We start from the raw sequence: 15,871 nt of genomic DNA on the forward strand, positions 1-15,871 counted from the left end.
TGGATAAAGGCTTTGGACTTGTGGGCAGCCTGGAGAGCGATGCATAAAATGGCAGCAGCAAGGCTCAGAAAACCCAGCTAGCTCTTAGGTTTAGTATGAGTTGCACACATTTTGATGACGGTTCTGCAGTCTCAAGTGCGCAATACGGCATCTGCAAATACCTGCACTATAAGCAGTACCGCACTATAACCAAAACATGCACAAACCAAGCGACATATACAATTTATACTTTTCAAGCATTCTTTATTTACCATCACTCAAAAAAATGCATTCTTTATTTACCGTCACTCAAACAAATGCCACATAACAACTAAGGCATGGTGTTTCTTTCAAGTCTTTTCTCCCATCAGCTGCTGCTACAAGGGTTTTCAAAATTGCAGACATGGCTTTAACTTTGTTTCATTTTGTGTCGAGAAAGCACGTTTGCGTTTCTTGATGTTTAAAAGAACAGATGCCACGGCAGCAGAAGCCCAGAAAATACCGGCGGTGCAACAGGATCACGACACGGGCCTTTCTACTTTTCTGCTTTGCATGCTCCCTCATTCGCTGAAAATGTGAAAGGCTCATCAGCACATTCTGGTAGAAACAACTTGCGGCATGGCAGCTGACTATCTTCAGAGGCATGACACGGGAAACGGGAGGCCACACGCGACAGCACAAATTCCAGCTGCTATGTTGCGTAACACATTTTTTGCACCAATAGTGCCAAAATGAGGGTCCACAAAGGCATTCCAACTGTAAACAAAACTGGCATTCATCTCGGTAAAAACATCCACACCAACATTGTCCTCCCCATCTCTCTCTCTCTCTCTCTCTCTCTTTTTTTTTCAGTCAGACCTCAGCGGCAGGCCACACTGTTGGCTTTACCAAGTTCACACTGCCATTTGTTTCACACAGTAGGTGCAGTTCTTTTTGCTTCCCCATGTGACGCCAAGGCTGTCTGAGAAAAATCGATCACCGGTGATCGATGATTTATAGTGCCTATTTAGACATGTTGGCGTCGTTTCTCGATCGTACACCTAATGCGGCCAGAGGTTAGTCTAGGCACTGCACTTTTAGAATCAGTTTAAATTTTCCCGCTCCGGTGACATTCCGATTTTTTACTGCGTTTTTTTGCGAGCTGAGGTGCGTGTGTTTTTGAGGAAAGGGGGCGTGGCTGCTGCACTTGACAGAAAAGGATGCAGATCATGGTTAGCCTGCATTACCATAATATTTTTTTGTCAAAATTAAGGCTTCTAGCAAATCAACTACCAAATAATGTCAGCTTTGTAATCCGACAGCGTATTAGTGATCTTTGGTTCGGAGAAAGGGCAGCTTTATTCTGCGAAAGCTTATTTCTGATGGTCCCCCGCATGTCTAGCAAGTGTACCTGGCATTTTCAACCAGTTTCCAGCAGTTCCGGTTTCGTTTTTGTGTTGCGAAATCCATATTAAGCGCTACTACGCAGTCACCCAACTACAAGCTGATTTGCCATGGCGCCTCCGTTGCCCGCTAATGTTCCTCGAAACAAGCATGCCACTTGTGCCTCCACTCTATCTACGCCTTACTTCTGCAATAATAGCTTCCGTTGAAAGATAAAAGATAACACCAAGTCGTTGGGTATCAGTTCAGACGAGGAGAATGCTTCCAATTGTCCTTGAACACCGCCAGCTGTTCGCCGGCCAGTTTCGGTTTCATACGAGGGTATTTCCGGAGGTCTAGTGTCGCTGCTTAGTAGAACTGTGTATTCTGAAAAAGTCTCCAACAGCCTTGTATTTGTTTCTTTTCGAAATTGTTTGGTGGCGCTGCAATGTAGTAGGCTCGTAGTAGTGAACTCGCTTCATAGCCCGACGGCGGCTTGGTGAAAGCTTGCTGGGCACGATTCTAGCGCATCGTACCTTATTCTTGCAAGCAGGGCTACCATAGCGAGTCAGAACATGATAATAAACCGCAAATGAAAGTTCTGACTGATAAGTGATCATCAGAACATCAACAAGCGTCCACCAAAGAGTTTGGTTTCAACTCCATGCGGATTTTTTCGCATCGCTTGCTTGCCTTCAATATTGTGCTGAACATAATAATTGACAAGGTGTTTTTACATCATGTGGAGGCTAATTGGGGCCTTTAATAATGTCAAATCACCAGATTTCTTCTAGAGAACCATCCAAAATAGCATAATTTGAAATTGTGGTTGGGCTTCACCACAAGTCACGGGCACCACATGGGCTAACATTTTCTTTTATATCTGACAAATTGTACCACGCAAAGATTTTTTTTTTCTAGAACGTGTTTTTGAAATGTTTACCTACTAAATGTATATCCTAAATTTTTTCTGCTACTGGTGGTTTATTATACACAACTTACTTTTTTTTAATTTTCTTCGATGTCTGGACAAAAATTTCGAATTCGATCATTTTTTTTCACAATCACTATTTATGAAAACATTATTAAAATTGGTGTCATTGGAAAGCGCGTGGAATCATATGCATTTTATGTCACTACAATGGGTGCCTAACCAATAAGTATAGCACAGAAAATAATGTTTTGTTAAATCCCTCAAAATTGGTCAATTTCCCGCGGTAACGAAAGAGTTAAAGAAATGATTGGAAAAGTGCAAACAAAAGCATCATCATAGATTAAAAAAAATTATATACTGTACACATGTTCCCATTTTTGTAGGGCCATAAAAGGGGTGCCCATAAAAAATGAGTACCAGCAGGGGTGAGACAGCCCAAAGAGATTTGGGAGCAGTTTTCGGAGCAGCAAAATTTCCATTTTGGAGCAGAAGAATCTTGATTTGGAGCATTTAGGGACATTTATTACATCGTCTTGTGAGCTTAAAAAATCATAATTTTAGCAATTTGAAGGGTCAAGTACACATTCCAATCAGTTTTGAATACACAGAACACTGAAACAGCCTTATGTGAAAGAATTTTTTAAGAGTACCACAAAGTTCTAACTCACTACCTTCTTCCTAACTAGTGATATTGTGTTGCGGCTGTATGCAACACTGACAACAAAACTGCCGTTAACATTATCAAATTTAAGGGATCTGCAATAGTGGCATGTTTTTTTACCGTTTCAATGCTAAAATTATTATTTTTGTAATCCCAGGCTGCGTTGTACGAACGAGTCTAGTCACGGCAGCAGTTGAGCAACTTCGAGCTAACGGTCGCATAGCCCAACCAGCCTACCCGTTGCAGTCCGTGGGGCGCACTTTCACCCCATGGTCTTTTGAGTAGCGTTACTGTTTAGCCACCTAGATTTTGGCATTGAACTTCACTTCGCATACATCAAGTGTTATTAGTCGCGTGCTATGGCAACTATGCAGTCCTGCAGCCATTGGGCGCTGCCTGAACAGGTCGCGGCGCCGCAGCACAGCCCGCAACTTACGTGTCGACCGTTCCACCCCCGAGGCTCGCAATCACGCTTCCAAGCACAGCAACACTTCAGCATTTTATAACACCACAGTGAGCCAAAAAAGTTCACTTCACGAACCCGATTATAGATGCACGCACCGCGTTTCGCACTCCAGGACAAGCCACGCGGAAGTCTTAGGCCCCACATTTCAATGAACTTTTTTTCGAGCCGCGCAACTCCTTGTAATCTCGCATCAATCTCAAACCATAACCCCGGGTTAACGTCACTGTTCAGAGCCACAACTGATAGAATTAATAGACTGGAACCCAGCTGATTGCGTAAAATAAACCAGGGAAAATATCGGCGATGCGCACTGAGCGCGGAAGTAGGCAGTAGCAGCCGGATCAGGCGGTGGCCATGTTTGTAGCCACAGCGATTCCCAATCAGGAAGGCCGTTTCAGCGAACCCGGACGGAAAGCCAATCGTGTTTTAGAAGCTATCGTTTGCTTCATTTCAGTCTTTCTATTTCTGCCATTTCGGTGTTTGCAATTGACTGACAATAAAAGTGGTGACCAGGATGCGCGAGGCTTTCGTCCCCGCCGGAACTGACATGAGCATCAAAATCCGTGCCTTTCAGGCTCTTCTGGAGCAGTTTGGCGCAATTTTCACAATTTTCATGCTTTTGGAGCAGCTTGGCGCAGGAAAATGGAATTGTATCAAAAAGGCGCAATATGCGCAGCTGTCTCACCCCTGTACCAGTGACATTACCCACAGGAGGAAGCTACTATGAGAGCATATCGACAGTCAGCAGCTTGGCCTCCCTCTTAGCGGGGATGAAGATGCTCAAGACCACTCCACCGAGCTTTGCGTTACAGCCACGGTTAAGAACCACTGTGTTATATAATATACCAAAGGCTTCTCAGGCAGAGCATTCGAGCGCATGAAAATCAAACGCCTGCCTTGTTTCACCAAGCGAAAGAATTGACACATAGTTTTTCTGGGGGGATGATGTGATATCCATCATGAAGCCCTCTGGTTTCCCTTATAAATTCTGCTCCATGCAGGCTGTCAGCACTAAGGTGTGTTAAAGCTCCTTTGTGAAACTGCCATCTGATCTATATTTGATTCGCCGCCAAGTTAGCATGGCACCACAGCTTGCTTAGACACAGAAACTGTGCACAACACAAGACAGACACGACAGCTGAGTAGGCACAAGTGACACCTTTATTAAAACAAAGCAGCAGAAATAGTCCCAGCTTCATTATCACACAGAAAAACAGTCACTTGATAAAATTATTCTGTAACGTACAATTTTCTTGCCTTCGTGAGGTGATACAACAAGTGGCAAGGCACAGCACTCGCTTACTGCACACGATATATGGTTTCATTTTGCTTATTTCCCTGGTAAAAAGAGAGAGTGAGGCCCCCACAGACAGGGCATTGAATAAGGGCACACTTAATTGGCACCTGATGTGGCCTGTCCAATGCATGCAAAGCCACACTAATATGATGATGATCAAGTGCCTTTATTGGAGGGTTTGATAGCGCTGGACTCTACGGTCTTTAGCCTGTGTGTGAGGGATGTATAAAACTTGATTCTTTACTCTCTCCTGAATTCCACCTGCACCACTCTAATTATTACTTCATTCTCAAAGGCCACGGCACCAGTAATCAACCCATCACCCATGCAATGACCTACACAGCATGCAAAACGTTTCAGTGCTGTTTAGTTTTTACTTACTGCAAACAAGTCGTAGCGCCTAAAGTGTAAAATGACAGAACCAGAAATAAGAAGAGCCGCAAACAAGCATTTAGACAGTTGTTGTCATCTCCTCGTTTTTGTTTGTTTGTTTGCACGTGCATGCATGTATATGTGTGTATTTCTGCTTCCAGTACAATAAATACCCCCCAATTTGAACTCTCAGTTGCATTCCGAAATTTAGGATACTCCTGTCAGAATATAGAAATTGGAGGTCAGTATGCACCTCTTACTCTGCCGTCATGCCAGAAATGAGCTTGCCGTCTCAGGAACGAAATATGTAGTGTGTCCAACACTGAATTCAATGCCGTTTTGCTTTTCGCTGCCAATAACCCGTGGTACCCATCGTACCTGAAGTGTGAAACAAAGAAAAAAAAAATTCAGGAGGTAGATCTGTTAAGCAGCCATTATAGTTTACTTGCTTTTGTTCCCACACGTGTATGTATGCATGCACATTTGAGCTTCAGGTATCATGAAAGCTCTTGGACTTGCCCAACTCTCCATCCTGTTCCAAAGCACTGAGACGCATGCGTCTAAGATACTCGTTTGAGGACCCTAAAGGATACTCCACAGGCTACTCCATAATAGGATACCCCACAGGCATTTCACGGTAACATCATGCAATACTCACTTTCCGTCGATGGCGGCGGTGGCCTTGAAGGCGATGCCTAGCTCCTGGAAGCAGTACTCCATGCGCTTGCGCCGCTCTGGCCGACGCTCCAAGTTGATGAGGTAGACCTGGAAAAGGACCAGATACACATAGTCTAATTTCGGAGCAGCACTTTTTTCATCAGGCACCGGCCCACTGGTATCTTCTGAAGCAATACCACCACCCTCTCCTTTTGCAAGGGCAGCTGTACTTCCATGCGGTTTACCAAGTTAAATTTCCCGAGAAAAAGAACTCCTGCACATAACTACCAACAAAGTGGACGAACAAAGGAAGCAGTTAGTGATTGAGGGGGCAAGCAGAGATGTATGTTGCATTTTCATAATGAACCAGCAACAAAAAAATGGCGGAGGGTAAGTGCACCCTTTTCCCGCTGCTGCATCATCTGTTCCACTGGCCATCAAACAATACAAAACAAAAGTTCGGTTTTAAGGTACCATTACTTTGTTTGGACTCGTCTACATTCAATAACAATGCAGCAACAGATAAGAAAAAACGATTCCTTTCATTCAAGCACACACAGATTTCAGAATTTTGCTCAAACAGGCCAAATTATGGCAACGTGTGGGTAGGCAGATGTATTAAGCGCAATAACTGCACTCTGTAAACGAGCAGTTCCATATTTTTGCCACTGTAGAATAACATGACGGGCTAGGTGTTTAGGCTACCAGAGCCAAGGGACAAACAACAGAATAAAAATGGACAGGGCATGTGCTGACATTCAATGTGCTGATATTCATATAAACACACAAATTTCAGGACTTCATATAGTAATAGCACAGAGAGAGAGAGAGAGAGAGAGAGCGAGAGAGACTCTTTATTACAGAGAAAGCAAAGAGGTTTGCCAGCATAAATTCGCCGACATGCTACTCTGCGGGGAAGGGGGGAGAAGGAAACAAAGGAAGTAGATGGAAGAAGAAGAGTAGGAGACAAGAAGAAAAGAATAAAAATTAAAATGAAAAGAAGAATAATTAAAAATGAATAGAGCCCTGTTTAAGGGCGCTGAGTGAAAACTTGACTGTACACGCTAGGGAGATGGCTACAATGTTGTAGCGACGCCAATGTCCTCGAGGTACTCAAATAATGCAGACAGGGCTTTGCGCTGGGAGGATGGCGAGTGGAATGGTCCAAGCATCAAGCTTAGTGTTAATGGTCCAGGTTGGAGGCATTCAATTCTTTGCTGTAAACGGCCCCTTGATTTAGCATAAGCAGAGCACTCTAGTAATATATGTTCGACGGTTTCGGGTGAGCCACAGTTGTCACAGTATGGGTTGGAAGTCTGGCCTATACGATAAAGGAACGAATTTGTAAATGCTGCATTAAGTCGCAGTTGATGGTACAGTGTCTCCAGTTGGCGAGGTAGTCGTTCCGGCAGCCTCATTCTCATGCACGAGTCTATGCAATATAGAAAGGCCTGATGAAACTCCGGAAGGGACCATAAGCGGTTTCTTTCAGCCAAAACTACTGCCTTAGTCATGGCTGAGGCATCATTTTTCGTGAAAAAAATCCTCCTTGGCCTTCTCAATTCTAGGTCCCTGCGGGCAGCCTCATCCGCTTTCTGGTTTCCCAAAATGCCACAGTGGCCTGGGAGCCACTGTAGTGTCACACGATGTCCAGAGACGAATGCGAGATGGTGGAGATACTTCACTTCTCGCTGGGCATGTTCATGAAGGCTGAAGCAGCTAGCGTGCTGCAGGGTCTGAAGAGCTGCCTTCAAATCGCAAAAAATGGTCCACTGTGTCGACGGCTGGCGAAGAATATATCGGATGGCTTCTTTTATCCCATGAAGCTCAACCGACGTGGACGAAGTCGGTCGCTCAAGCCGGTATGATAAGGCTTTCCCGGCTGATGGAATAAAAATTCCTGATGAACTGCACTCAGATGTTGCCGACCCTTCTGTAAAAATGTGAGTCGTTGCACTGTAAAATTTGTTAATGTGTGCAAGTGTCATCTGAAGTAGGCTGATTTGAGGCATTTGCTTTTTTGAATCAATTCCTGGTATAAATGTTTCTATCCGAAGGGGCGACAGAGTCCAGGGCGGGAATCCCAGGGGCATTGTCTGCAGTGCTTGAGTTGGAATTGGAGCTTTGATAGTCCTGATCGCTTGCCCAAAGCTGGAATTGCTTCGATCTGCGATATGAGCCAACGAATGCGTTCTTGTATGTAACCTGTGCCTCAAATGAATTCGTAGCGTTTCTTGAAGTCGTAACACGTCCAAGGGCAGGCAGTCGGCTTCAGTAATAGTCCCAGAACACGACAATCCTTTAGGAAGGCCGAGGCACTTCCTGGGGCAGTTATTCCTCGCCGCTTCGAGCTGTCTTTTGTTTGTAGGGGACAGCTGCGACAGGACAGGGAGGCTGTAGCACAACACGCCGTACACATACGTGACTGTAGTAGTATGTTTGTGTTTGTTGGCATAAGGGTATCTAGGACCAAAGAGCGCCAAAACTATGTTACGCGGTCTTTCAATAGTCAGGTTTGAGCTTAAAATATGTATGAAATGAGTACGATACATCCTAAAATACTGTATACATGGGTGTAGACGGCCCGTAGACTAAAACATGGAGATGTTCATGATGGCGGATGAAGGGGACTATGGATGGAACGTGACTGTAGCTTGAGCCGAAGAGCATACTACGTGAGCGGGCCCCTCGTGCAAACACAGAAAACATCAGGGCCTTGCTCAATGCTCGTAGGCTCTGAGTTCACGCACTGTATGAGATGAGCTTTAAAAACTTGATGTATGCAAGATAACTTAAAAGAGAGATTTGATTGTGAACATAGGTTCATCTCCTAAAAATATATAAATAAAAAAAGATATTACACAAATTACTGTAAAACTTGGTTAAATTATATCTAGTTGGGAGGCAAAAAAATAACGCAATGCCAGCCAAGTAAATTGCAAACACATGGCTCAACCAGTTAATAACAAGGTTGGGAACACTGACTAAAAAATTTAGAGTGACTGTACTTTATGCCAGACTGTTGTGTAAGTGGGGAATGTACTAACTGGGATGGCCTTTTTTTTTTAAAAGACGACAGTCCTTAAGCTACTTGAACGTGGAAATTTTGATCTGTCTGTCTGTCCGTCCGTCTGTCCCTCGATTCAGCCGCCCGGCCAAAGTTAATAGAGTTGTCGAATGAAACACTTATAGTATAGGCAAAGCATTTCTAAACTTCACTATCTAATGGCAATGTTCATACTCGTCAACATTGTTCAGCAAAAATAAAACATTACGCATACTTGAGGCCAAACATTAATACGTAAGTGATATTTGCAGTGTTCTTGTAACTAAATATACATGGCTGCTTCATTTTTGCAACACGAAATGATAAGCAATATGCAGGGGTGGAAGTAGGCTTGAGCCTTTTGGAGCAGCTCAGGGAGCAGGAATAATGCTGTTTCAGAGGAGATTTGGAGCACCAAAAGAGAGAAGTTTAAGTCTGCTTGGGAACTGATTTCCAGAGCCAAACATCATTTATTTGCAGTTTTTCATTTCTGGTAAGAACAAAAAAAAATTAAAATGGATTTTATTAACACTCAATCAATACTGAGCAGACCACTTTTTTGACAAGTTACAAAAATATACTTTCCCAGAATTAAAGCGTCACAGCTGACACTGCAATCACCAAGAAAAAACTAGAGCTAAGCGATGCTTCAAACAGCTGCACCTCACTAGACTTCAGACAAGTGAAAAATAATACCATTACAGCCATGAGAAACCATTAAAACACTTTCGTGACCGTGCCTATTCCCATCGATAGTATGCTATCGATGAATATAAATTCAAATTTTGGCGTTCTTTGAGCGCTTCTGGACCGGCACGCCATTCAAATGGTAAAGGAGGTAGTATTTTATCAGTTTCGCTTTCAACTTTCATTTTTCCACCGCGTGGGGGATTTTTGAATCTCCTTTGCCGGCAGCGAGACAAGCTCATGTGGTTTCAGTTATGGCGTCGTCGCCGCCGCTCACCGATGCTTCGCGAGAACGGCAAATTTCGGCGGATTCCAATGTAACTGAGCTTGAATATCTGTGCATGATGGTAGCAGCACAGACACAGATGATGACTTCAATTCATCACTTTCCTACGGTCAGCGAAAGTGCGTCAAGTCGCCCCGGACCACCACCAGGTGTGCACCCTTGAGTTTCGCTTTCTTCTCCGGTCGCTCTATCGCAGGCGTGCGCTATTGTAAACAGATCCGGCCCTGTTCTAAAGGCCACAGCTCTTATCTGCAGCGTGTCCACGATGTTCGGGCGAGACCGTTTGGCGCCAGCTGCACAGGGAGCCGAGCTTTCTCCACGAAGACGGCCCGTTGTTGACCTTGGCATAACGCTCTGGAGCAGCGCACGGCTGTTTGTTGATATTTTTGTATGTATATAACTTTTGTACTTACACCGCTCATATTTGCAGTATTATTTTATAAGCGTTTTATGGTCAAAGTGTATATTTCAAATTTTTTTTATGTCTGCCGTGTGCAAAGTACTATTGAGATTATCATCAATTTTTTTTCTGTTTACTTTTTTTCGTTTTCACAATTTTTTAAATAAAATGTCTAATGCATCTGCTGTTTGAAATTATTACTTTTGGAAAGCCCCATTCTTCCTTTATCATATTATAACCTACACTTTAGCATCCATCCTTTTCTGTGCAAGAAAAAAAATACTTCCTGGACTACCCAAAAACAACTGGCAGGCACTAGTGTTTATATAATTGCATGTATGTACATAACTTTGTACTTACAGAGCTCATTTTTGCAGTATTACTTAATAAGGCCCTTATGTTGTTCAAATTGAATATTTCAAAATTTTTTATAAGTACCCTGTGCAAAGTGGCATTGATGTTTTCATCAGTTTGTTTTTCTTCTTGTTACTTTTTTGGCTTTGTTAATTTTTTTATACAATTTGTAATAAATCTGTTGTTTGAAATTATTACTGTTAGAAAGCCTTATTCTTTCTCCGTCATTTTGTATCTTACACTTCAGCATCACCCACTGTCTGTGGCAAGAAGAGAATATTTTCTGGAACACCCAAAAACAATTGATTTTTTCTGCGGTCACGAAAGTGTTACGAGAAGACCAGAGCTAGGTGAAATGGTCTGTCTTGCACCTAAAACGAAAATTTTACTTTCATTCTACACCTAACGAGACTATAGACAAATAAAAAACAAACTGAGAGAGGAAGAGATTAACAGGAAAATAAATTAAGAGGAAGCTAGCGATAATCTGAACTAAACCCGACTAGATTCCAGAGAAAGTAAAAATAATTAATTGTTGACCTTCACAAAACAAAGGGAAAAAAATATCCTAGCGTATTATTCACATTATTGGCCAAGTAATATACATGCCTCTAACTAAAAAACGTACTGTGCAAGTGTGTCGTGTTTATCCAAATAACAAACGTAGCATTACTGTTTCTTTTTTAGCATGCACAGCGGGCTTCCCAGAGGGGAAATGAGGGAGAGGGCGTGCCTCCCCAAGTCGCCTCCCCCACGCAAGAAACAGGCAGCATTGAGCACGACACACCTGTGGAGCTGATTACTTGCAGATAGCTGCTAGCCTAACGGAATCTCCCCTCTTGTTTGAGCCAGTGCATTGCCTGTTATCTCATCCTAGTGGACACGGCACAGTGGCATGTAACCTTTGGAACGGCAAGTGCACTTTTCATAAGATAAAAAGGCGAGGGACCTACTAAACAATAAAAACTACTTTAATTTTTGCTTTTGAGCGGAAAGATTGCTATGACGGCTGGTGCCAACGCATGCATCACGGCACAGCGTGCTGTCAGGTGAAGTTGCATTTCAGGCCAAAGTTCGCACATGTCCCACACCCCAAGGTCACTCCCAAGTCGCATGAAACCGTGCCACCATTTGGGGACCGGGAAATTGCGGCGAGTCTCTGAGCTGCGAGCATCCTTTAGGGGGTTTAAAGGCATGCCACGTCGTGAATGACAGCTGAACGAATGAGTGCCTACTGCTTCATGCTCAATGCGAGTAGCATTGAACCTCACCTCACAGTTGCTTTGCATCTTGTGGCACCATTTTGGAGCAGTATCTGTGCAATTATGCCTTTTGGAGCAAGATGGAGCAAGAAAAGCGGATTGGAGCAGCGTGGCGCAAATGGAGCAGCACTTTCACCCCTGAATATGCCATCGCCCCCTGTTGCGCTCGACACTAACCCTCCTGGCAACATTCCAAGAATTTCAACAGTAGCAAAAGATTCCAGTAGATGGCGCACGCAGCGCACGTGGAGAAGGGCCTTAGTGTGGTGCAGAAGAACGCGGTAAAATTGAATTCCTTTACGTGGCAGGAGTGCCAGACAGACAATCATCTTTAGATGACATTTGCAATGGAGTGCAATGGAGTGAGCAGATATGCGGCCAATATCTTTTCCTTTTTTTCTTTTTTTTTTCTCTTTTGTTTTCACTACAGCAGATGTGAACCATGCTTATGATAGCACCTATTCTTACCTGATCAAAGCCAAGGCTGTCTCTTTTTGGAGGCACCACCAGGGACTCCAAAGCTGGTGAAATCATCAGTGGCTCGCCATCCACTATAATGAACACAGAAGCAAGACAGAAAAAACAAAAGACACATACAATCATCAAGCCTGCTCGGAGCTTCATATGTGCTTGACATCTAGTTTCAGGTATCTGATACCTAAAAGATACTAGAGAATAGTTTGGAGTCTATAAAAACCAACTGTATTTTGTTGGTTCTGCTGAATGCCCAGACTCAGCCATTTAAACTAAAGCGAGACACAAAGCGATACACAAACTCACATGATGACACTGCCAAGTTCCCAGCTGTCAATGGCACCGGACACATATTAGCACCCTTCAGAAAAGGCGAAAATGTGTTCACAACAATGTAGTGGTATTAACATTAAAGAGGGCACTGCCCACTTCCCCTTCCAAGCTCATTAATCTGCCATACACTCATAACTACACAATGTAGTCCAAACAAGACACTCTTGAGGAGGAGGAACAATTTTATTAGGAGGGAAGGCTCTAGGCCCATTTGGAGAGAGGTGTGCTAGGTTGGGAGTGGGGCTCTGTGGTGGTACAAAGACAACAAGCTGCACATTGTCACGTGTTTTATAAGAAAGGACACACGCAACGGTGATCGACGACGAGGCAGAAGAAACAAAATCATCGTCTTCAGATCGCGCACGCTGGTGCCTGGCTCTCGGTTCTCGAGCGCTTTTAGGTTAGACCCTTCGCTGTCGCTCTTTGGTTTTCTGTGCCTCATTAAACTACAAGGCCACCCCCCACCACCCCGAGTACGCATTTGCTGTACGCTACAATATGTGTCCCATTCACGTCAAAAGTTTTCGCCGACCTCAGCCTAAGATGGAGGCTGTTTAAACGAAATAGTTCTCGGCACAGAGCATCAGCCGAGCGGGTGGGCCAGGTTGGCATGGGTAGCAGACTCACTGTTTTATACTGCTCATGCAAGACCACTATTCAACAAGAATTGTGTAGTGAGTGCGAGGGTAGGGGTACAGACTGTATGAGGGCTTATGGGGATTGAGGGGGTGTGAATGTGCAAGAAGCGAGTGCATCTGGGCCAAACAAGATGAAGCATGTAACGTTCAGCGTATGAAACTGAAATCATTCATTTTGGAACACCAACATTTTTAAAGGTGCCCACACACCCAAAAGCCATACCTAAAGAAGCAGTCAGTGTAAAAGCTGCACAGTGCAAAAAAAAAGAAAAGGCAGCTCTTGCACAAGCTGATACAATGCAAGTGAGCAGGTCGCAGCAAGATAACACATCATCATTTATTTATTATAGAGATGTGCAAATATTGAAACTTCAAATAGCTCGCGAATTTTATTAGCAGCACAGTTTTACCAATCGAAGTATTCAAATGTCCAGAATTTACAGATAATAGAGCAATAAAAGTTGGTCCTGCCACATAAAATGCGAACCTTCGAGTTCAATTGTACAGCACGACCCCTCAGGTTGGCATTTTTGCATGGCACCAAAGCTGTGCAAAAAACCTAACTTGTGCAAGCATTGTGCAAAATGAGTGTATGCTGTATGCCAACTCTGATGCATGCTAGCTGAAGTGGAGCGCTAATTGTGTAAATTCGATAAACCGAAAAGAAGATTAGATTATGGGGTTTAACGCGCCAAAGCTACACCTGGGCTAAGAGGCCCAGAGGCGCGTTGTAGCGGAGGGGCTCTGGATTAATTTCGACCAACTGAGGATCTTTAACATGCGCCAAAATCTCAATGTACAGGTGTTTTCACTTTTCTCCTCCATCAGAAAAGCAGCCACCACGGCCGGTATTGAACCCGCATCCTTGGGTTCAGCAGCACAATGCCTTAGCCACTGAGCCACGGCGGTTGGTTTAAAAAAAAAAAACGAAAACAAGTTTGTTGTCTAAACAGGCGCCAGCATGAGTGATAAATCAAGTTCTTGCTTGTTCGCTTGCAGTAAGGTTGTACCATCTATCAGCATTCCTAGCATCTTTTCAATGACTGTCAAATATATAGATGACTATAAAATATATAAAATCTTAGCGGGCTAATTCTCTTGGCAACACTGAAAACTGCCACGACAGCGCTTGCTGTGTCTGCGCATACATCCGCACCTCGCAGAAGAAAAAAAAAGGCCCCGGTATCCAGCGTCTGCGCCGTTACCACCCGATTCTCGGCCGTGGCATCAACAGACGTGAATAATCACAGTGACATTGTGTGGTGATGTTCTACTTGCCCTTGAGAACTTCACATCACCACTGTAGAATGGAGCCGCAGTAGGCACGATACATGAAATGTCTATGCTGCATCGCAGTTGCCTGTGAACACGGATATCGACACAAGTGTGCTTGCACCTTGCCCACGGCAGAGTCGCTGAGTACTAAAGCCAGAAAATGCTTCAGACGAAATTGTGAGCATTCACGCACACGGTGACTGAGATACGACCGTAGCATAGAAGTGAGTGCATTGTTAGCTGGGAGACTAGCAACATCTATCAGCAAGTGGCCGAGCGGCCAACAAGGAAAGCGCACGTTGAGAGCTGAGCAATCCATGAACAAGCACAACAGCTGGCAATCAGCTCCTCTAGGCCAATGACTTCATTTATGTCTTGCGACAGGTAACTGTAGGACGCTGTGCGACATAGTACTTGACGTCGAGGTGATGCTTTTGAGCTTGGTGGAACATAATACTGTTGCTGCTGCGGCCTGCACAAATGCTGCCACAGAACAGCACTACTATGGCACTCAATTTGCAGCCTTTCAGCTACGATCAACTTGTACTCGCTCATAAGGAAGTTGGGGTTGAATTGCAGCACAAGGTTGTCACACCGATGAACGGAACATCCACGCTCTGCGTAACCAATGTTAACGCGGCACACCCAACATTAAGCAATCACTCGAACACAACTGGTACAAGAAAAACACAAACTGCGTCGCGGGCAGCCATGCAGACATGGAGGAGCCGTGGCCACCTGCACTGCACACAGCCCGTGCATACAATGTCACCTTAGCAACGCGAAGGCTCAGACTCCAGCATGGCAGCACACACAAATGGTTACCGTATGCACGCCACGCCAGTGAATACAACCATAGATGGTATTCACTGAAAAGTTTAGCAAGCAATTTCCTCGCTTGGCAACACTGGAAACCACCAAGTCTGTGCCACTGTGCCTGCGCATGCGCATCGCGCCACATTTCACAGAGAAAAAGGAAACATTGGCATGAGCCGTCTGCCCAATTTCAAACTGATTCTCGGCCGTGGTGTTAAAGGGACACAGAAGTGATTTGTAAACATTGCGGGATTACTACTGCAAATTGTAGTCCGGAGCCCATAGGCCATGTTTCGACCACTCTGAGCGCGTTTACACGAATTTGTTTAGTAGAAAAAGCAATTCGAAAATGCTGTCCTCCTCTCTGCACCCTCGCCCATTTTTTGTGGCATTTTCGTGTGACGTCACGAGGAAACGAGCTGGCAATTGGCAGCGCTACTGCACGATTCGCCGACCTTCCGATCGAGTCAGTCGGCACAGCGTTTAGACCGCCGGCACAGCGATCAGCAGCACGACCGCACATCTGCTAACGCTTATCCGTCCAAGAAATGCAATTGCTAGACGTGAGATAT

The 15,871-nt window shown here is 44.4% G+C and overlaps 1 protein-coding gene across 2 annotated transcripts in view; it reads right to left on the reverse strand.

The window, feature by feature from the left end:
- Positions 1–257: 257 nt before the first annotated feature.
- The window catches only part of LOC144141461 (glycosyltransferase 25 family member-like), a 41,450-nt gene continuing 25,836 nt past the window's right edge, over positions 258–15,871 (reverse strand). Inside the window, exons 7-9 of one of the 2 annotated variants that reach the window (XM_077673027.1) lie at positions 12,232–12,314; positions 5,730–5,836; positions 258–546 (exon numbers count right to left, since the gene is read on the reverse strand). In XM_077673027.1, coding sequence (XP_077529153.1) covers positions 540–546; positions 5,730–5,836; positions 12,232–12,314 — 197 coding nt within the window. In that variant the 3' untranslated portion in view covers positions 258–539. Of the gene's footprint in view, positions 547–4,637; positions 5,450–5,729; positions 5,837–12,231; positions 12,315–15,871 lie in introns of those variants that run through there. The other variant, XM_077673019.1, reaches the window with a different exon arrangement.

This window comes from Haemaphysalis longicornis, unplaced genomic scaffold, assembly GCF_048455015.1.
Source record: "Haemaphysalis longicornis isolate Haplotype H1 unplaced genomic scaffold, Haemaphysalis longicornis Haplotype H1 scaffold_1, whole genome shotgun sequence".
NCBI lineage: Eukaryota > Metazoa > Arthropoda > Arachnida > Ixodida > Ixodidae > Haemaphysalis > Haemaphysalis longicornis.